Source organism: Mesoplodon mirus (genome assembly GCF_964341445.2).
Source record: "Mesoplodon mirus genome assembly, chromosome: 15".
NCBI classification, from domain to species: Eukaryota; Metazoa; Chordata; class Mammalia; order Artiodactyla; family Ziphiidae; genus Mesoplodon; species Mesoplodon mirus.
Window position 1 is genome coordinate 2020918 of NC_138991.1, and position 22850 is coordinate 2043767.

General features: G+C 53.4%; 1 protein-coding gene across 1 annotated transcript in view; it reads right to left on the minus strand.

The window, feature by feature from the left end:
• CDH4 (cadherin 4) overlaps positions 1-22850 on the minus strand; it is a gene marked incomplete at its 5' end in the record, with an annotated part of 560697 nt that overhangs the window by 55023 nt on the left and 482824 nt on the right. The window contains 2 exons of the mRNA XM_082644614.1: positions 13557-13701; positions 18645-18800. Coding sequence (XP_082500740.1) covers positions 13557-13701; positions 18645-18800 — 301 coding nt within the window. The remainder of the gene's footprint in view (positions 1-13556; positions 13702-18644; positions 18801-22850) is intronic.

A 22850-nucleotide genomic window follows, 5' to 3' on the forward strand; every position in this document is an offset into this window, starting at 1 on the left:
GCCTGGGGCCCTAGTCCTGATCTGCATGTCCTTCACTCAGCTCTACGTTTCCAGGTTGGAACAGTGTGCTGTCCAGGGCCCACAGGGGTGAGGGAGTGTGGGCACCATCCTCCACTGGGTCCTTCTTGGGGGGTGCTGGCTTAAGCTGAGACTGAACTGGGCTTGGGGCTTGGCTGTGCAGCTGGGCCTCCAGGCCTGTTGGGATCCAAGGTGGTGATGGGTGGGTGTTTTAGTCATCAAACATGCACTGGGCACCTGCTCTGGGCCAGCACGGCACTAGGAACTGGGCAGACAGTGGTGGAGACACTTTCATGGTCCGGGCAGGGAGCCTTTTCCAAATCCTACCAGTGTTCTGGCTGCGTGGATGTGTGTGCAAAGCAGGTCCTCCTGCCTTCCTGCGTCCAACCCCACCGCAAGCAGCGAGGGCCTGACTGGGAATTGGCTTTAGCTTTCAGCTTTTACTGAATAAAAGCTTCTCAAAGCAAATGCATTTTATACAACAGAAAGGAAAGCAAACAGAGAGAGGAAAGTAGAAATCTGTTTACAGGGCACAGGTTTTCTATTCTCATCCACCAACCAGAGAGGAATGGGCCCAGGACCAGACTTTTCACACTGAAAGGACGGGAAGTCCCAGCCTGAGCGGGGCGGGACGCTGCAGGAAGCGAGGGCCCAGGAGCTCCAGGGCCACAGCGCCTCCCTCCCACCACTTGTTCAATCCACAGATTTACATAGTTTTTATCAAAATGTAATTCACACATCAGAAAATACACCCTTTTAAAGTGCACAAGTCAGTGCGTTTTAGTAGATTCACAAAGTCGTGCAATTGCCAATAGAGTGTATCTAACTCCAGAACATTCTGTCACCCCCAAAGAAACCTGTATCTGTTAAGAGTCACTCCCAAGGACTTCCCTGGTGGTCCAGTAGGTAAAACTCCACACTCCCAGTGCAAGGGGCCTGGGTTTGATCCCAGGTCGGGGAACTAGATCCTGCATGCCTGCCACAACTAAGAGTCCACATGCTGCAACTAAGTCTGCATACTGCATGCTGCAACGAGGATCCTGCATGCCACAACTAAGACCCGGCACGGCATGCATGCACACACACACGAATGAATGAATGAATGAGTTGCTCCCCATCCTCCTCCCCAGCCCCCAGCAATGCTCATCTACTTTCTGTCTCCAGACAGGCGTTTTCTGAACACGGCTTATAAATGGAATCATATACTGTGCGGCCTTTGTGTCTGGCGTCTTTCAAGAAGCCTAACGTTTTCAAGGTTCAGTCCTTTTTACGGCTGAATGACATTCCAGTGTGTGGGGATACTCAGCCCGCAATTACTGAGTGAGCACTTGCTGTGTGCAGACACCAGGCTCTGTGCTCAGGATGTAGGAAGAGAACAAGCAGACAAGGTCCCACCCTTAACATGCAAGTGAGGACAGACAGAACAAACAGGGAGACACAGATCATCGCCAGCTGTGGTAAGTCCTTGGAAGGGGGAAGAACGCTCGCATGAATGAATATGCAGAATAATGAAGTACGCGGGGTGCTACGGAGGAAGCAGGGACGACCTGAGAGACGGGGGTGGTGGAGTAGGGAGGGGACGGGGGGTACTCTGGGCAGGAGGCCAAGGCCCTGGGGCAGAGAAGAGCTCCAAACGTTTGAGGAACCAGGGAAAGTGGGCATGTGATGGGGCTGGAGGTGGGCTGGGCCCACGGCGAGGATTCTGGACTTTATTCTAAGATCACAGGGCAGTATTTTCATCAGGAGAGTGGGTCAAATTTATGTTCTGAAGACACGCAGAGAACACAGACTGCTTGCAACCAGGAATGTGGGGGGCAAGGGTGGGTAGTGAGAATGCTAACTCATTCCCTGGATTTCATGGAGAACTGGTTGCAATCAGATCAAGATGTTGCAAACCCACTAGGACATTTATTCATTAATTCAAGATGTCTTTATTAAGTGTCTTCTAGGGGAAAAAATATGGAACTTCACTGTTTTGAGAACCCTAGGAAAAACATTCATCAAACACACCCACCTAACTTCATGCAATGGCTATTCTCGAACAGTGTGTAAACCCAATTTATTTTATTTTATATATTTATTTTTAGCTGCATTGGGTCTTTGTTGCTGTGTGTGGGCTTTCTCTAGTTGCAGCGGGGGGGGCTACTCTTCGTTGTGGTGCGCGGGCTTTTCATCGCAGTGGCTTCTCTTGTTGCGGGGCATGGGCTCTAGGCATGCGGGCTTCAGTAGTTGTGGCATGTGGTCTCAGTAGTTGTGGCTTGCGGGCTCTAGAGCACAAGCTCAGTAGTTGTGGCGCATGGGCTTAGTTGCTCCATGGCCATGTGGGATCTTCCCGGACCAGGGCTTGAACCCGTGTCCCCTGCACTGGCAGGTGGATTCTTAACCACTGCGCCACCAGGGAAGCCCTGTAAACCCAATTTTAATGAATTTAATTATAAGTAGAATTTCCCCAGAGGCATTAAGTATTTAAAAGAAATCCAGGGGCTTCCCTGGTGGCGCAGTGGTTGAGAGTTGGCCTGCCGATGCAGGGGACACGGGTTCGTGCCCCGGTCTGGGAGGATCCCACATGCCGTGGAGCGGCTGGGCCTGTGAGCCATGGCTGCTGAGTCTGCACATCCGGAGCCTTTGCTCCGCAACAGGAGAGGCCACAGCAGTGAGAGGCCTGCGTACCGCAAAAAAAAATAAAAAATAAAAAATCCAGGGGGTTCTGTTTTTAGCAAATGGTGGACAATGTTATTTTAAACCAATCTTCCTCCTGAGGAAAACTAGAAAAACTGGACCCAATGTGAAATAAAAACATCCCATTAAGGGCACTAGAGAGATACCAATGGCACAGACTCAGGGAGGGCAGGGCAGGCCAGAAAGGAGAACCCGAGACCAGGGGCCATCTTTCCTCTCAAGACATTTGCTGATTCCAGGGACTTCCTTGGTGGTACAGTGGTTAAGATTCCGTGCTCCCAATGCAGGGGGCCTGGGTTTGATCACTGGTTGGGGAACTAAGATCCCGCATGCCGCAACTAAAGATCCTGCACGCGGCCACGAAGATCCCACATGCCGCAACTAAGACTTGGCACAGCCAAGTAAAAAAAAAAAAAAAAAAAAAAGACGTTTGCTGATTCCAAATCGGCTTCTGACAGCTGAAGAGCTACATGGAGCTTTCAACAGACTGATGGGAATGGGGGTAAAAACATTGAGCTTAGGGCTCGCCATATGAGGGTGGAGCCTGAAAAACGCTCGAGTCTTTGGGTTGGACCCAGAAGGGCAGTGCGCCTGGAGTGAGGGTGAACAGGAAAGGAACCGTCCTAGCCGACGGACACACAGCTCTATTAAGGTGACTTAGGCTATGATATCTGAGGTTACCAGACTCCCCTGTCAGGAGTGAAAGCATATCCTTCATAGACAAAGGTAACATCTTACCTTCAAGTCACCTCTACAATTTTTCACACACAAGGCACAGTACATAATGAACCAGGTACACAAGAAGACAAAACCTGACTGAAAACAGAGAGAAAGAACTGACCAGGACCAGACCAGGGGAGATTCCGATAACAGAGTCATCAGATGCAGATTAAAAATAATCGGCCAGAAAAGCTGAAGCACACCCCCAGATATTCACATGGGACGTCCCGTTCTAGGCCCCCACTACCAGCCCCCACCAAGGCACACCTGAGCCCCCTTCTCTACCATGAAGCTCCCCGGTCCTCTGCCCGCCTTCGAGTCTCTGACTGTGATGGTGGCTGGTGACCCCCCTGCTCTGAACACACAGCCTCTGCTGGTTCCCATCGGCTGGTCTTCATTTATTTCCACATTACTGTTGGAAAAACTGGATGAGGGACTCTTTCTGTCTTTTGTTGCACAAGCACATGTGGATCAACAATGGTCTCAAAAAAAAAAAAAAAGTCCCTGACCTGCGAAGCTCACATCTAGCGGTGCAGATAAACAAGGAGCATAATCAATTAGTACGTGATGCCAAACGTCTGACAACTGGGTGTTGGCTGAATAAATTGTGTTCCCATGACGGAACTGTTTAAAGCCGGAATATTTCGTGACGCTTGAAATGTTCACGATATACAGCAAAACGGAAAACAATCCAGTTTCTAAACTGTGTTCTTTAATATAACAACAGGTTCGTGCAGGGAGAGAAGACCAGAGAGATCTTTGACAAATGTGCTCATGGCAATCTCTGCGTGGCAGGCAAGATGGGAGATTGTGATGTTTTTCTTTGTGATTTTCTCTGTATCTCTCAAGTTTCCTCCAAAGATTATCACTTGATTATCAGAAGGTAAAATGTTACTTAAAGAAATAAGGCAACTGATGGGACTTTTTTTTCAGCCTTAATCACAATTTGGTTTCTTTCAAAAAAGATTCTGGAAACCTGGCTGGTCCATGGCCACCACTCCGTGATCAGGTGACCCATGCACGCCCAAGTGCTCTGAGCCCAAAGGCCAATGGGCAGGGTTGCCATGGAAACAAACCCAGATGAAATAATAAGTGTGCAGGGCCCTGGAACTGAGCAAGGGCTCCGTGATTTTCACTTCCTTCCTAGAAGAAGAGAATGGGGCGGAGGCAGAAGGAACTCCTTTTTGAGACCTGGAGGGCTGCCTGGGGGAGGTGGCCTCCACTCACTGTCTGGGCACTCGGCAACGCCTGCTGACCTGGGGGCCAGGCCTTGCCCTGGCGGCACCCTGCTTCTGCCCCCCTTGCCCGTCTCCTGTGTCTCAGTCTCCCCCTTACACTTGAGGGTGCTCCTTCCTGAACCCTCCAGCAAGTGTTCAGTGGCCACACCACCTCTCGGGTCGTGAGCAGGGCCAGCCCCCGTGTGTCTGGGAAAGCGTGACCCTGGCATCAAGGTCCCCTGATCCTCTCGCCTTCTCCAGTGGGGGTGGGTCTGGTTCACAGGCAGCCGTGAGCGCCCAGCAGCCCCAATGCCATGGCACACCTGGGCTGCCCACGGGAGGGAGGGAGGGAGCGATTCAGCCGCGTTACCTGGCTGAGCGCTCTGCCAGGAACCACTCACTGCAGCAGCATCGGTAGTAACCGGAGAGTTAAGTCTTACCCCCATCATCTGGGCCATGAGAACGGGGAGAATATCATCCTTCTAGGGCTTTCTCTGGAGGCCTCGTTGGGCCTCTCCCCCTAGTAGAGAGGCCTGCATTTTTCTTAACGAAACTGAACATCGCTCTGTATTTTCCTCTAAGAGGGCATGCTGTCTGCTGCCCGAGACTCCGGACATTTCTTCATAAATCGCGCCAGCAGGAAAAGGGGGAGAAGGCAAACTCTTGGCTCTTCTGAGTTCATGTACAAATGCTGCCATGCGCCTTAAAGGATTAATTTCACAAACCTTAAATTGCAGTTTAATTTGAAAACTAATTCAGCTCCATAATTGGCTTTCTGCTCAGATCACTGAGGCTAAAGATTTAAATTCTTAATATGCAGATGACTTTCAAGTATCTGGCGTCATCTGTGCATTAGTCCGTGGCATTAATCTCGGGGGACTCCGCCGGCACAGAAACAAAATAAATAAATAAACGGGCCCCACTAATAATCTATTTAAGCAAAAACTGCATTATATAGATGAAGGTTTCTTTGACTTCATTTGCAGCATGTAGATTTCTCTGCTATTTAATATTTTAAAGCAACATTAATTTCAAAATTTATAATATAGGTCCTCACACAGTTACAAGGGGTTAGGGAAAGCAGAAGTTCCAACTAGAGCCCTTTTGTTAAAAAATAGTCAACACACTTGGGAGGCCTGAGAGATGCCATGAGACTGGTCAGGCTGCCTCTGGGCAGGAGGTGACACCACGAATCCCATTTCCAGCTGGAGAAGCCTGTTGGAAAGGGCGTGGACCCACGGCTGCTGCAGAGGGAAGGGGGCTCCAGTTATGAGCACGTAGCCCACAGGCCTCCTGGAGCCTGAGGACTGATAATGTGAACCCCTGTGACCCCACCCCATTACCTCACCATTAACCAATCAGAGAATTTTGCACAAGCTGATCACGTACCCTGGGACCGCCAACTCCCTTATCTGGCCTTTAAAAATGCTCTGCTAAAACCCTTTGGGGAGTTTGGGGTTTCTGCGCACAGGCCACCCATTTTCCTTGTTTGGAGCCGTTTCAGTAAACACCTGCACTCTCCTTCACCACAAACTCGTGTCAGTAGATTGTCTGTACCATGCGGGTGAGCGGACCCGAGTTTGGTTTGGTAACACCTGCCACTGGCTGTGTCCTTACTTACCTGTTCTGTGCCTTCGTTCCCTCATCTCCAAAGTGCTTGTATCACAGGACTGTCAGGTTTCAGTAGGTTATCCCATCAGGAGGCCTGAGGACAGTACCCAGCACCTGGAGGCCCTCAGTCAGTGCTGTGTTTCTGCGACGGCTGCATAATCAAAGCTTCAGTGGAAGGTGTGCCCCTTGCAGGGGGAGCCCAAGGCCTCCTGCAGAGATGTGGGGCCTCCCCACTGCCCCGAGCCAGGTTTAGGAGCTCAGGAAGAGCAGGCGGACAAGGCAGTCAGGGCTCACAAGCTTCAGGTCAGGGAGCCCAGCTGCTGTTTTAATTTATTTTTTATTATTTTAAAATTTATTTATTTATTTATTTGGCTGCGTTGGGTCTTCGTTGCTGTGCACGGGCTTTCTTTAGTTATGGTGAGCGGGGGCTACTCTTCGTTGTGGTGTATGGGCTTCTCATCGCGGTGGCTTCTCTTGTTGCGGAGCACAAGCTCTAGGCATGTGGGCTTCCGTAGTTGTGGCTTGCGGGCTCTAGAGCTCAGGCTCAGTAGTTGGGGCTTAGTTGCTCCATGGCATGTGGGACCTTCCCAGACCAGGGCTCGAACCTGTGTCCCCTGCATTGGCAGGTGGATTCTTAACCACTGCACCACCAGGGAAGCCCCCACAGCTGCTGTTTTTAATCTGTTGTTTCCTCTTCTCCAAGGAGAACACAGCCTTTTATTTTATTTTATTCATTTATTTTTAACATCTTTATTGGAGTATAATTGCTTTACAATGGTGTATTAGTTTCTGCTGTATAACAAAGTGAATCAGCTATATGTATACATATATCCCCATTCCCCTCCCTCTTGCGTCTCCCTCCCACCCTCCCTATCCCACCCCTCTAGGTGGTCACAAAGCACCGAGCTGATCTCCCTGTGCTATGTGGCTGCTTCCCACTAGCTATCTATTTTACATTTGGTAGTGTATATATGTCCATGCCACTCTCTCACTTTGTCCCAGCTTACCCTTCCCCCTCCCCACGTCCTCAAGTCCATTCTCTACGCCTGCATCTTTATTCTTGTCCTGCCTCTAGGTTCTTCAGAACCATTTTTTTTTTTAGATTCCATATATATATGCTAGTATACAGTATTTGTTTTTCTCTTTCTGACTTATTTCACTCATAACTCAGCCTTTTAAAGATGTGCTTGCACCCCGGAGGGTCACCCCAAGGGGCAGGAGGGCTCTTGCTTCTGATGAAGAAAACCGCCCTAGGGGAAGGCCTCCCAGGATCTCAGCATCCACCCCGCAATGCCGTCCCTGGATGCAGCTCTGGGAACAGGACTCAGGTCCGGGGTGAGTGGGCACCTGATGGGGAAGCCGGCGCCTGGATGGGCTCCCCCTGCCCCTTGGGGCCCCGCCTTCTCCTCTGGGGACGCCCTCCGCTGCTGGGTGCTGGCTGGCCAAGGCCTGGCTGTGGCCTCACCCTAGGCCAGCCCCTCCCCCTCCTCTCTCCTGAGCATCCTAACTCCCGCCTCCCAGACACTTCCCAGGAGCGGGCCAATCCCTGAGAAGCACCCGCGCCCCATCCTCCCCATCAGCTCTGGGAACCGGAGCCCAGCCCAGACTGGAAAACTGCCACTGTTCAGACGTGGCCGATGGGGAGCTTGTGATGATTCAGAAGAACGCACGTCTGAGTCTAGCCTGGCCACCAGGGAGCCCAGCAGGGTGGCCCGAGGGACGCTGGCACGTAACCTAAAGGACAGCTGGTTTTAAGTGAGTCTTATAGTTCAGCCTGAGGTTCAACCTGACAAGGTACTTGCTGGAGTTGGAAAATGAACTAATATTTTGAGTAAGAACGTTTAACAAGATTAATAAGTTAATACCCACTAATAGTAACAACACGATTAATGACAGCACAGGCGTCGGGGAGCCTCAGGTGGGCGCCCTCAGCTGACTCCAGGAGGTGGAAGCTAACATTGCTTCCATTTAACGATGAGACAGGGGGAGTAGCCGGCAGAGGCCCCGCCACGCCGCACGCTGGCCACGTGATGGCCGGCCGCCTGGATTCTGAGAAGGGTGGCTGAGTGCCACGGGACGCCACCTGCCAAGTGCACAGTCCCACCTGGGGAGGACACAGGCGACAGCCAGGGTCTGAACACTTAACACGCCATCCCAACAGCCTTCGACTCCGCCCCACGTCAAGGCTTCCCATGGAGCCGCAGTCACCCAGGCAGTGTGGGGCTAGCAGAGGGACAGACACGCAGATCAATGGATAGAAGCAGAGAACCCAGGAACAAACCCACAAATAGGCCCAACTGATTTTTGATAAAAGTACAAAAGCAACTCAATGAAAGCCGTTCCAACAAACGGTGCAGGAACACCTGGGCATCCATACGGAAAGAAATGATCCAGACGTGAAGTCTCACGCCTTATGTAAAAATTACACAGAAATGAACTTGGGACGGACCATGGAAGAAATGTAAAATGTGAAACCATAAAACCTTTAGAACAAAGCCTACAGCATCTTCAGGACCCAGGGCCCGGGAAGAGTTCTCAATACTCAAGCCCAAGCCATCGAAGGAAAGTGAAAAATTGGACTTCATCAAAATGAAAAACTCTTGCTCCCAAAGGATGCCATGAAGAGAATGGAAACACAAGTCCCAGAGGGGAGAAAATATCTGAAAACTACGTATCTGACAAAGGGCTTGTATCTCAAATAAGTAAAGAATTCTCAAAACTCAGTGATTAAAAAAGCAAACTAATTAGAAAATGGACAAAAGACATGAAGAGACATCTCATCGAGGAGGATGTGCGGATGGCAAACAAACACAGGGTGAGATCTCCAAGATCGTTAGCCATCAGGGAAGCAGAAATGAAAACCACCATGAGATATCACTACACACCCCTCTGAACAGCCAAAACAACACGACACCACCAAATGCTGACGAGGATGCGGAGGAGCCGGGCCACTCATGTGGTGGGACAGAAGATGGTACCGTCACTCCAGAAAAGGGCGTGGCCGTCCCCTGCAGAGCTGAACCCTGTTCCCTGTGCCACCCAGTGACTGCGTTCTTGGGCATCTGTCCCAGAGAAATGAAAACTTACGTTCACGCAGAAGTCTGTATGGGAATGAAAGATCTTGGAGGCTTACTATGGCCCCAAACTGGGAACAACCCAAATGCCCTTCAAAGGGTGAACAAGGGCAATGCATCCACACCGCAGACTTCTCAGCAATGAAAAGAAATGAACTTTGGACATACACAACTTGGATGAATATCCAGAGAATGATGCTCAGTGAAAAAAGCCAGTCTCCAAAGGTTAACATACCATTATGATTCCATTTATATGAAAGTCTTAAAATGACAAAATCATAGAGACAAAGGAGATCAATGATTGCAAGGGTCAGGGATGGCGGGTGGGCGGGGAGGTGGCTGTGGCTCTGAAAGGGCAGCTTGAGGGTCCTTGTGACAGAACCGTTAGCGTCTTGACCGCGGAGGTCACGCGAATCAGCACACGTGATAAAACCGCATGCACATGGACGGACACTGACACACAACACACACACACACACACACACACACACGCATGCAGGCAAGACTGCTGAAGTCTGAGTGAGGGCCAGGGCTTACACCAGTGTCACATCCTGGTGTGACCCTGCACGGCAGCTCTGCAAGATGTTACCACCGGGATAAACTGGGTGAAGGATCTACGGGGTATCTCTGTACCATTTCTTAGAACTGCGTGTGTATCCACAATTATGTCAAAATAAAAAGATTTCTTAAAAAGACATTTCTTCCAATGAGACCCCACGGGAAGTGCATCTAGGAGTCCATGGAGTGGCGATACCTGGGGAGCTGGCTCAAGTCTGTACAAAGCCTGGCCCTCCTGCTTCCTGCCCACCCAGGGGCCTGAGATACCTCTGTGGACCCCAGGCCCCAGTGGGCACCAGGCCACAATCCTCTTGAGCCTCTTCACGTCTCATTTCAGTGGGACCCTTCTTCTTGGGAACCCTAATTTTGGTTCCACTTTCTGGTGAACTTGAAATCAATGAAACTCCATTTCTTTATGGAAAACATCCCTATTACAGAGATAATTCTTATAAATTATTATGAATCTGAACTTATGAGCTCAGAGTCAATTTCAAAGCCAGGGAGAGAGGCCTTGGTGGAAACGACTGCTTACTTAAGACCCGTTTTGCTACACAGGGATGCACATCAGTTACCCTCCCATCATGACAGAGGGAGTGCATGGAAACAGCGAACGTCCTTGTCCTGTGTGCAAAACACTGTCGCCCCTGCAGATGCAGCGTTTGGCCGGGGGTGTGGGATGGTCGCCTCAAGAGGGTGGGCAAGGCAGATTCGGGGGACAGTACAGGGTGGGTGTCAAGGCGGGCTCTGCAGAAATGGCAGAGTTTGGAAAGGCAGGGGTGACGTGTACACAGGGAGCAAGCGGCGGGGCACCCTCCTGAGCAAAGCTCCTGTGGTGAGACATTAAAAGGGGGGTCAGCGGATATGTTTCCCTTTCTGCTCTCATCTGGAGCATTGCATGGAGTCTCCAAGGGGCTTGGTGGCCCCTGGCCAGTTCCATCCAGGATTTGGGACAATGACCAGGAGGGGACAGATGCTCCTGGCGGGGGGAGGGACTGCTGCTGTGACCACCAGCTTCAGGGGGCCCCGTCTGGGTGGGGACCCAACACGACAGCCACTACCCACACGTGGCTATTTCTATTAAATACAAGGAGAAATTTAGCTTCTCAGTTGTAGGAGCCACAGTTGTGTGTGAGCCCATTCAACCCAGCAAAGCCAGAGAGGATTTCATAAAACTGAGGGGCCTGGGGCTGGGAGAAGGACGTGGGGTGATGTGGGATCGGCCTGGGATCCAGCCCCAGTTGGCCTGCTGATGTCCCCGTGTGAACTTCCCAAACCTTAGAAGGTTCCTATCCAGCTGAGTCAATACTGAGCACACATTCCCATTTGTTTTCCATTAGAACGTGCATCTGAAACCCTTCATTAGCCTATCATTCCAGAAAATAATGACTAACTTCTGGCGGTAGTTTTTCCTTATCCCACAAAGGCACTGTGTAAGACCCTTCCATTATTGTAATTTACTGGTGTAAGGGAAGAAACTGGAGAGACTATTTCCAAGTCCCCGGGAGTCTCCTGCCTCGAGGATGCGGTGCCCGCTTTGTCTGGACGTCAGGGTGAGCGAGGGCATCAAGCCGGGTCCAACAGGGCACCGTGCAGCTCCATCCCTGGCTTTGCACAGAGGCAGCGTCACCGTTCCCCTCTGAGGGTTGTTCCGGGAACAGAGGTGGAGCTGGGGGCCCCCAGGGGCTTTGAAAGTCAGCCAACATTCAGTGCAAAAGGTCCCAGAGGGGCTCAAAGTGTCTGGGGAATCAAGGGCCAGTCAGGGACAACACCAGCCCTCAGCCTGCCCAGGCCACCCCCGGCTATCCGAGGATGCTCCTATCAGGACTTCGAGGGGGGGAGACAGAGTACTTTGCTGCTTTTGTTACCCTAATGAGTCAAGGCAGTTACGCATTTGGGAAAACTGTCTCTATCGATCTGTTTGAAAATAAGATGCGGGACGCTTGATTTGTGACATCCAGGCAGCTTTACAGAGTGTCCTGGGTCTTGGGGAGAGAGCACCCACCGCTTCTGTTAACAAGAAAGCCCCTTCCCCAAGCCTGACACTCATTCCCCACACTGATCCTTAAAGAGCTGGCTGTTGGCAGCCCTCATCTGTTTCCTTTGGCTGCTTGTAGCTAATATGGCCACCCACCACCTGCCCCTGCCCCTCAGAGGCCTGCAGGGCCCAGCTGCCCAGGGTTCCTGCAGAAATAATGTCATATCCTGTTCCCTTTGCTGACACCAGCCTGGCCCAAGCGTCCCAATTCTGAGAGACAATCAATCATAAACGCAATCCACCTTGTTGCAGCAGCAGCCCCGAGACGGAGCTAGGACAGTCGCCTCCAGCGGAGAAGGGTTGATAAATGTTTGTTTCGCGTGCCCCACCTCCCCACAAGCCGGACGCCCACTGACCCCTCCTCAGAGGCCCGGGAAGCTGGCCTCAGGTTTCCCGGCATCGCAGACCTTCCCCAGGGCTGGGAAGTTTTCCCAGGATGGGTGCCCACCGGGGAGCCAGGGAGGGGCAGCCTCTAAGATGCAGGACACCCGGTTACATCTAACGTTCAGGTCAACAAGCGTTACCCTTTACGCTAAGTATGTTCCCGATACTCCTGCATAGAAATGATCCCTTGTTTCTCTGAAGTTCAGATGTTACCCGAGTCCTATATTTTAGCTGTAACTTCCGGCAGCCCCAGCAGGGACCTCAGCAGTGGTGCTTGACTCAGCTCCCCACTCGACCCGAGCTGAGCAGTTGTCCCAAGGACAACCCCGTCCCCAATCAGGAGACAGCGGGGTTGTGCTTCTCAAAGGTCAGCAAGTGCAGAATCACCTGGGAGCTCGGCTGCTGGCCCCGGGGCCCCATCTGCAGAGTCTGAATCAGCAGGTGCAGCCACAAGCGATGCATTTGTAACGTGTTCCCAGCTGATGCTGCAGGTCCCTGAGCGGGGGTCCCAGCATCGGCTGGGGCTTCCCCCCACATCCACACCAAGGGGCCGGGGCTGCTTCCTCCACCTCCCCAGGCCTTGAGTATAATGGGAGAGGGGGGTGCCCACTTCTTGGCCATTATGTCGCCCAGAGGCCAGATGCTACAAAGTGGTCGTTATCATTTATGCTGGACAGGGGCCCATGGGAAGACAGGCTCTGGGTCAGCTCTGAGAGGAACCAAGGCCTCAGGCACTCGGCTCACCTCCTCGGGCTGGGGAGTCGGCCCTCTCACGGGCTTCCTGTTGTGCTTGGAATCAAACCCCAAGTGTGCCCAGGAGGCCTCAGGTGGCCGGCCTCCTCTCTGACCTGCCCCAGGACCTTTGCATATGCTCTTTCCACCCCTAGGTTCCCTCCTGGCCCTTCTCTCAGTGCTGTTCCTTATCACGCATCAGCTCTTGGCCCACAGGGCGCCTCCGCAGAGGGACCTTCCCTGATCTACAGCCACCCCCATGACTCAGTGCCCCATGGGTTTCCTTCTGAGCCTCATCATCACTGCAATAGCTTCATTCCCTGCTCTTGCTCTCTGTCTGTGCCCCCTCTGGACCGTGAGGTCTGTGGAGCAGGGACCCCGCTCCCTAGTGCACGCAGTAGGTACTCGTAAACACCCGCTAAAATAAACGCATCAGCGATGAGTCCCACGGTGCCACAACGGCGGCAGGGGCCGCGTGGCCCTCCCCAAGAGTGGGGCCCCTGCCCGCCCTCGGGGCCCGGGGCTCACCTGGCTTGGCGCCTTCATCCACGGAGCCGTTGCACAGCTGGCGGAGGAACTCGGGGCGGTTGTCGTTCATGTCAATCACGTAGATGTACAGGTCGATGGGGTTCTCCACCTTGTTGCCATTCATGTCCACAGCGTGCGCTCGGAGCTGGAAGGCAGCAAACGCCATCAGGGCCGGCGGCCGCCCAGCGGGGACACACCTGACCGGCCACCTCAGAACAGCCAAAAGCAGGTTCCTTGGACCCACAGCACTGGGACGGTGGTGACATAACAGCTCCGGGCCCCGCAAGGGGCAGCCCAGGGACACGTCATGAGCCTTGGCTCTCTGTGGAAATGGGGAAGGGTCCTGAGAGGGCAAAACCGGGTGTCCCACGCGAGCTTGAAACTGACGCGAGGGCCCACGCCAATGCCCACCCAGGACCCACTCAGACCATCCCCACACCATTGACCATGAGGGTTCAAGTCCACCTAGAGTAGCTACAGAAAGGCCACTTGTGCCAACCAGGGCTTAGACTCCTGCTGCTGAGAGGTCAGGCCTGTGAGGGAGACACATGGGGGCCTTGAACTTGGGCGTCCACTGTGAGGCCACCCTGCTGCCCATTCACACCCCGGCTTATCTGTTCTTGGGGCAGCAAAGAGGAAACGGGTCCAGGGGCCCTGGGGTGGAAGCCCCCCACTCTGCTGGGGAAGGGGCTCCAGGGAACTCCATCTGGGAACGACTTCAAGGTACAAAGGGAAGATACCCTCAACTCGGGCTGGAGGGTCCAGAGGGGCTGCTCGGTCCAGAGGGGCTGCTCAGAGTCACCCCTTCACTTTTGGATTTTTTTCTTTTATTCATTCATTCACTCATTAATTCATTCCCTCAGTCAATATCTATCGAGGGCCCATCTGTGCCAGGCACTGGGCTGCACCCTAGACTATGGCTCAGTGAAACAGGGGGCTGCCCTGGGGCTTCTCGTGTAGAAGGGAGACGGGCCCTGAGAAGGAAAGGAAGCAATACAGAACGCGTGTGACCACAGCGACCCGCTGGGGTGGGGAGGAGGCCAGGCAGGCCTCTCAGAGGAGATGACGCTGGACCTGAGCCCTGGACAAGGGGCCAAGAGGACAGCAAGTGTGGAGGCCTCGGTGGGGCACGCAGAGTTGGCTGAGCCCTGCAGGCAGCCGCGGGGGCTGGAGTGGGACCACTAGGAACCTGGGATTTAGACGGGAAAACCAAGTCTTGGAGAGTGGAAGGGACCTGCCTGGGGTCTCTCCAGGCCAGAGCTGTGACTGTCACACAGCCATGTCCTGGACCCCATCTTTCTGTGGAAATCACGTTACCCTCCAAGCCGGACACACCGGACCTCAGGGTCTTTACACCAAGACAGCGCCAAGCCCAGGGTGCCCAGAAGAGCCTGTGCTCCAGGCCTCCGGGGGGAGGGGCCTCTGAGCGGGGGCTCCACCCACAGTCGTCCACGCCACCGCCTCGGTGCCCTGCACCCTGCGCTCTGCCGGCCTCAGGGGAGAGGCAGCAGTGCCCATCCTTGCCTGCAGGAGGGGCCTCGTGCTCCGTGCAGCACGCCAGCCCCAGCCCGGAAGCCCTGGGTGGAAGTTTACCCTTGAAACAGCGTGTTTAGCGGGGAGCTCCAGGCTGGCCTCACAGACCAGAAGATCTGATTCATCAGAAGGGGACAAATGAGCGCTGATTCCCAGGACCTGCAGCCCGCTCAGTGGTGTGGCTGCCCCCTTGCAGACTGGCTTGAAGAATCGTGTTTAAACGTCTCAGGATGCTGTGCGGCTGTTTCCACCAACCACCCGCCGTCAGTCCCCAGTTCCGGGAGCCCCGGTGTGCACCTGCCCTGCTGTGGAAGTCCTTCCCGCGGGCCACCAGGCCATCCTTCATCTTGTCAAGTGCAGCCAGGCAATAAGGCACTGAGCCAAAGGTTGAGAAGACTTTTAAAAAGGGTAGTTCTGAGCTACAATTAAAGTTATTTTCTAACTTAAGTGACACTGCTGCTTGGGCCGCTATCTTCAGCAGCAGGAACAGCCCGAGTGGAGCCAACGACAGAAAGCGGCTGGTGCGGTTCTCCTCGCCCACCGCCCCCAAGTTCAAATAACATTCCACAGTGTCCGCTGGAAATCTCCAAGAGCCCCCCAGCCCCGTCCATCTCTAAGGCTGTGCACACAGCTGCCAGTTGGGGGACGGGAGTCTGTCTTGGTGGTGGAGACAAGAAAGGTCCTGCGACTTGCAAATCTGAGCATCGCACACCAAGCGAATTTCCCGTGATGCGCTGTGGGTGCCTGCGGACCGCGTGCGGGACCCTGTTCTCTCCCCTTCCAGGTGCTCGCTCTTCGTGTCTTAATCGTGAGCCACTGGTTTCTTCCTGGGGCACGGGACCCGGAACATTCTATGTGGGCCCTGGAAGTGGCCTCACGTGGACTCTGGAGACTGTCTTCCATCACCACCAGCCTCTGGCTCTCGCTGTGCCCGGGCTCGGGCTGGGGGTGCCCCCAGAACTCTACACGCACTGCCTTCCCTCACGGCCCACAAGACCCCGTGAGCTGGGTGCTGTCCGATCCCTATTTTAGAGCCAGGGAAATGGAGGCTCAGGAAGATTAGCGAACTTGCCCAAGGTGACGGTATGTGGGAGAACCCAATAGCAAGCCCTCTTACGGAGTCCTGAGAGAACCTTCTGGGGAGTCATCTTGCAGGGCAGTGACAGCTCGTCTGTCTCACGTTTGTGGGCCTCCACGCGGTCGTCTCATGGTGACCCGGGTCCACAGTTTACCAGCTCCCTCTCAGGTGGGAGAGGTCATCCCACCCACTCCACAGCCAAAGGTGCCGGTGGAAGTGGGGTCGGGGGAACAGAGGATTCTAAAAGGGCCGCAAGGATGTGGGGCAATGGTCCCAGGAGGGAGGGCAACGGGGCTCAGCCCATGATCAGGGCAGTCATGTAGTGGGACTGGCCATAGTGGCAGGGAGACTGTCTGGGTGGACAGAGGTAGCCTTGTGGCCTCTAAAATCAGAGCACTTTTCCTGGCCAGCGGCAGGCGGGAGAGTCAGAGACTTGTGGTGCCGTCAGGAGGCGGGAGTGGCCCCTGGCCAACAGCCGCAAGGAACTGGGGGCCTGTCTGCCTCCGGCTCTCCCCCTCGGTCTCTCAGTCAGCACGGACTCGCTGGCAGGCGAGGGGAGCTGACCTTGACCTTGAGCCGTGCCATGAGCACTGTGGTGGCAGCACACAGCCCCCGTGGGGCACCAACAGTCATGTTGAGTTGGTGTGTGTCCTGCCGCGAGGCTGGCTGAACACGTGTTGGCTGGACTGTCTGGCTGGTTCTGTGCACCCACCGTGGCGGCTAACGGTGGGCCGGGAACTCTGGAGACCCCAGACCACTGCCAGTCGGGTCTCCTTTCCCTGGACCTGGCTCCTGCCTTCCCAGCAGCGGGTCTGGGGGGTGCGGAAGGGGGCTCAGGGAGGCATGTGGTGCCCTCGGCATTGAGCAGCTCTCGGGGTGCCCGGGGTCCTCAGGAATGGACGTAACCCTGGGTGTAGCTCTGGGCCGTTTGCACCGAGGCGCAGATGGGGCCCCAGAGGCCCAGACAACCACAAGGTGGGGTCCTCAAGCTTCGGCCTTCCTGTCGATCCCACCTCAAAGGGGGCCACGAGCCTCATGGCCTTGCGTGACCCGCACAGTCACATGGGCCCGGTGTTCAGAAGGGCCTGCGTGTGGTTTAATGCTCTGCCGTCACTGTCTTAAAATCCTTAGTAAGCTCGGAGGGGCCCCCGTTTCATTCTGCGTCGGACCCGGAAATTCTGTAGCCGTCCTGAACATAGGGAAGTAATCGACTGAGAGAGGAAACCCTCGTGGCTCAGAGGGGGCTGCTCGCCCCCCACGGTGGGCTCCCACAGGTGCACCTGCTTCTGACGGGACATCAGGAGTCCCTCAGGGGAGGCCACTGTTGCCAGTGACAGAATCAACCTCCTCCCACCCACTCCCTCCCTTCTGAGAATGGGCTGTGAGCGTCCCCCAAGGGCTGGGCTCTGGTCTCTGGCCAGGGGATGTGGTGTGGACAAGCCTGACGGCTCCCTGCCCGCATGGAGCCTTCCTTCTGGTCCAGGAGGTGGACAATTAGCCCGAAACAAATAACCAGCAAACACGAGGAGCAGCAGAGTCTGGCCGCACTTAGCAGCTCGGGCTGAAGCCGAGTGAGCTCAGAGCCGGTCAGTAGGACGACACGGGCAGGAGGCTGTGAAGTCCATCCTCTCACGTGAAGGTCTTTGTTTGTAAATTACAATCCAGGAACTGGGAGTTCCGATGTCTTGACGATAACCCCAAAGGCAGCCTTACCAGGGGCTGGGCTCCGTCCTAAATGCCTCACGTGTGGTCACCCATGAGTCCTCGCAACGACACGCTGATGCAGCCTGGCCGTCCGCCCCCTTCGCAGGAGAGAGCACTGAGGCCAGAGAGGTTAAGTGCCCAGGTCTCACCTGCTGGGGGCGGGGCTCCAGCCCGTGTGACCCCGCAGGTGCAGACCCTCATCCTGCAAACAAGGAGGCAGAGCCCGGAGAGGGGCCTGGCACCAGGGCGGAGGGCATGAGAGCTGAGGCTTCCACCTTGCTCCAGGGCCACTCCCACGGGCCACCAGGCTGTGAGGCCAAGGAGGAAAGGGGTGGACAGTCCCTCTCAGCTGAACCCCGAAGTCTCCGCTTTCTCCTCCTTCCTCCCTCTCCACGCGCAGCTCTGAGATGGAAACAGCAGTGCTGGCCTCAGAGCTGCCTTTCTGCTCTCAGAGAGGCGGGAACAGAAGGGCAATCAGGGAGGCCGGGGGTGGCACAGCCGCCTCTCGACCTCCCCCCGACCATCAGAGCTCCTGACAGGTCATGCGGAGCCACGTCTTCCAGGTGGAGCCAGTTCCACCAGTCGCTCCCCCAGTGTGTTCCAGACCCTCCCAGCATCACCTGGGAACGTGTTACAAGTGCAAATTCCTGGCCCACCCAGCCCCATGAAATAGACACTCTGGGGTGGTGCCCTGCACGCCCCTGGGCTTTTCTGATACAGACTTGGGTTTGCCCTCCCCCCCCGCTCAGGGGCCTGAGGCCATGGACACTCACATGGTAGGAGGCTCGCTCCTCCCGGTCCATGGGCCGTGTGACATACATCCGGCCAGACATGGAGTCGATGCTGAAGACCTCCACCGGGGGCTGGTCGGCGCCCACGCCCGTGATGCTGTAGCGGATGGGGATGTCGCTGTCTTTGTCGGACCGGATCTGGAAGGAGGAGCAGATGGAGGGGAGGGTCAGGCTGCAGTGTGAGCAGGGCCACGTTCATCCCACCTGCCAGCCACACACGTAGCCTCTCCCAGGTGCATCTGGGGCCACAGCCAATGCTTCGTCCACTCTGGGGACCAGAAGGGCAGGCAGAGGCCAGGGGTTTACTGAGAGCCACCGCTGCACGTCCAGTGGCCCACCAGGTGACAGGGGAGGACAGGACACAATATTCCAAGAGGAAAGGGTGTGCAGCGAGCATGGCAGAGCCAATGACACCGACGGGAGAGCCTGCAAGTGACGGTCTGAAGTGGCTGAGGACCCAGTGCAAACACCCAGCATATCAAACCTCGACAAAGATGAGGGCAAGGGAACAGCACACTCCACGGAGGTCTGAGGGAAAAAGGTCGGCGCCCAATACACTTGTGCCCCCGAGCTGTCATCCGTGTAGGAGGGAACAGACATTTCTGGATGTGCAAAGACGCAGAAAATGTCCTATGTTCTTCCTCCTTTGACAGAGGCCCTGAGAGGTGGGTCACAGCAAGGATCTCAAGAACGGGGGCTGCGACAGAAACGGCCCACAACCAGTATTTAGACACAGAAACTTAACTCTGAAAATTGTTGTCAACGTGGTTTTATGGAGCTGAGTACAAGCATAAAAGTTTATTTTTTATTTTTATAACAGAAACTGTATATTGTTGAAAAAACAATTTAATAATGCTTATCTGGGTCCCAAATCCAAAGTAAGTTAGCAAAGCCTGAGAGTTGGGGGAAGAAACGGACAGAACAGAGAAAAATGCACGATTCTGTGTTTTATGTGGGGGGGGCGGGGCTACACAGAAACAACATGTCACTTCTGACCAGATCATTAGACAAACATACGTCTTTGGGAAACAGAAAGGACACCAGCAGAATTAAACAAAGACGTACGTCGTTCATTCAGATGAAGCAAAGACTCTTGTCACATAAGGGGCAGTTAATAATCACAGACACCGTGAAAGACTTGTCCGAAAGTGGGAAACTGTAAATATGCCACAAGGATGTGAAAGGAATAACTGATGGGGTCAAATTAAGATTAGCATAAAACTCTGAATACACCTTTAGAAAATACAACTTTTAAAAATCAAAGCCCAGGGGACCATGGCAACATTTTATAATAAAATGGACCACAATGAAAACCTCAAAAAACTGCACAAAGCAAAACTGACCAGGACATTTTATTAGAATAATGCAATTAAAATTTAATGATAATTTTAAAGAGACATTTTGGAAAACATTCTGAAGTAACCACAGGTTAAGGAATCAAAACTACATTTAGAGGTGATTTAAAAATAGTAATGACAAGGAGACGATTACACAGTGAAACCCAAGGAATTTGGCCAGAGATTGAATCAAAGCAAACCCTTAACTTCAAATGTTTTCATCATTAAAGTAGAATTACAGTGAATGAACTGAGCATTTGGCTCCAGAAGGAAAGGAATGACAAAGCAGGATGCGGCAAACACCCAAGTAACTGATTAAGACGAATGCAGAAATTTCTAAATCTGAAAACAGAAAAACTGGAAGAAGTGATAAATAGATTCAAGAGCTGTACTTCGGAGAAAAATCCACAAGAAAATAGACATGCCTTTGGCAAATTTAAGAGAAAAAAATAAGACTTAAAAGAACATTTTATTCTTTATATTTTATGTTAGCCAAGTCGAAAATCTTGACGAAACTGTTTACTTTTTGAGAAAATATAAAATTTCAAACTCAGCTAGAAAGAAGAGCAAACGTGAAGAGACCACTATTTCTTTAGGAAATTCCTCCGCAAAGAGCTCCAGGGTCAGGTGAGCTTACCTAGGAGGTGTTTGAAAGTTTTCCAGAGCAGAGGACACAAGAGAAAAAGCAATCCCCCTGGTTTTACAAATCCTCCTTGGATCCCATTCTCCTCCTGAGGGCACAAAGTAAGGTAACTGCAAACCAATCCCACACAGAGACGGAGATGTTACGGTTGGAACAGAAATACCAGCAGGTGGGGTTCAACCTGCACTAGGGCCGCCATCATCACATCCAAACGGGAGGGCTCAGGTGCGACCTGAGAGTGAGTCCTTGTTAGAAGCTCCAGCAGAGCAAACATCCAAAGAGCCTGTATGGTCCTCACTGTTTCTGCTACTTTTGTAAACGGTCAGGCCACGTTAAATGAGACCAGATTTATTTTGCAAACAAGTCGGTCTTACCGTGATTACCTCTGGTAGGAATGTGGGTGACTGTAGAGAGAAAAATTAGGTTTTGGTAGAAAGCTGTGCCTTGAGATTCTAGTCCTGTTTGTTGTCTTTGAGGTTTTATTTTCTACCTGTAACTGGGCTGGATCCGCGTTCTTCTAGTTTCCTCAAATATCTGGCCGCGTTTCTCCAAACCAACGTTTCAATGTTCTCCTGCCCGCCCCCCATCCCCCATCCCCCCCCTTTTTTGGTCACGCCTCACAGTTGCAAGATCTTGGCTCCCGACCAGGGATCGAACCCACACCCTTGGCAGTGAAAGCGCCGAGTCTTAACCACTGGACCACCAGGGAAGCCCCTTCTCCTGCCTTTCTGACTTGGAATCACTAAGAACAAAACTGCCCTTTCCCCAAAGCCCTGCAAACTAAGGCTGGATGACTGGGTATGAACTTCAGAGAAGCCCCCGAAACAGCTCATGTACCGACAGCCTGCCTGCCTGTTGCCATGCCGACATTCAGAAAGTCCCCTGGAACATGCAATGACCTCATCAGAGGCAACCAGACTGCAGAAGGTGCTGTGAGATCACCGACCAGAAATCTTCTCGACTGGCTGCCCCAGGACTCAGAAACAGGTTTAGAGCCAGTTCCAACCATTAACTTTGTTTTTCTTTTCCTTCCATGGAAATGCCTCATATTATACACCTGACTGTTTGCATCCTGCAGAGCCATCCTGCAACCCTGCCTCCTGAAATGAGACTACTGCTAACTGAACTGAGAGACAGGTTCAGTGAGATGGAGCAACCGGCCAGCCCAGCTGCTAGGCTGCGAAACTGCTTGGGGGAGCGTCAAAGGCGGGGATGAAGGTTAGCGAGACGCCACCCCCAAGTATGCCGCTGGGTGTAGTGACTGTTTTCAGCTGCAGGACCTTGAGAAACAGCAGGTGCAGGAGGGGTTTTCTCTGAGCTCCCTCATCCGCCTGGAGACAGAGACTCAAAGAGGCTCAGGTGCCACAGATCCCCTCCCCCCAGTGTGGGGTTATCACCTGAGAAAGATTATTGCCTCTAGTCTTGGGAGGGGGGCTAGAAGAGACAAGCACACCCAGGCCGACCTGCCACACGACCACACCTCCCATCCCTCCTCCAAGGGTCCATCATCTTTCCTACAAGTCACTTCCTCTCCCCTGAGAGGCCTACATTCCCCTCCCCTTTTCCTCTTAGACTTGAATTCTCAGCCATCTTGGGGAGCTACTCATTTTTCCCTGGGTCCCCCACGTATACATGACGCACTCATGTTAATAAACTTCTGCTGCTTGTTCTCTTGTTAATCGTTTATTATGGGGGTCTCAGCCAGGAACTCAGAAGGAGAGAGAGAAATTTACTTTTCCTCCCCCTACACGCCAAAGTGGGATTTATCTCAGAAACTAAGGGTGGCTTTTTCTCAGGCAACTTATTTCTGTAGCACAATAATCATCACAGGACGGTCTCCACGGAGGCTCCACAGAGATTTGATAATGAACATCCTTTCCAGCTGAACCTGGATCATAAGAACAAGCCATCCCCCAGAAAACGCCACTTCCGAGAAAATTCGGTCCAATAGAAGACACCTTTCCTAAACCACCATTTACTGTTAACACACCAGCGTCGACCTCCCCAGGGCACGAGCGTGGGGGCAGCGACCCCAGCCGCCCCATCGGCGATAGCGGCCTCTTACCTCCTTCGCGACAGGACGGGGAAGAGAAAATATCAGGAACCGGTGGTCCGAAGGAGGCGACGCTTTCATCCCACAGGTATCATGGAGGTCAGCGTGACGTGCGCTGCTTGGGGGCCGACGGGAGCCTCCGAGAGAAGCCACGC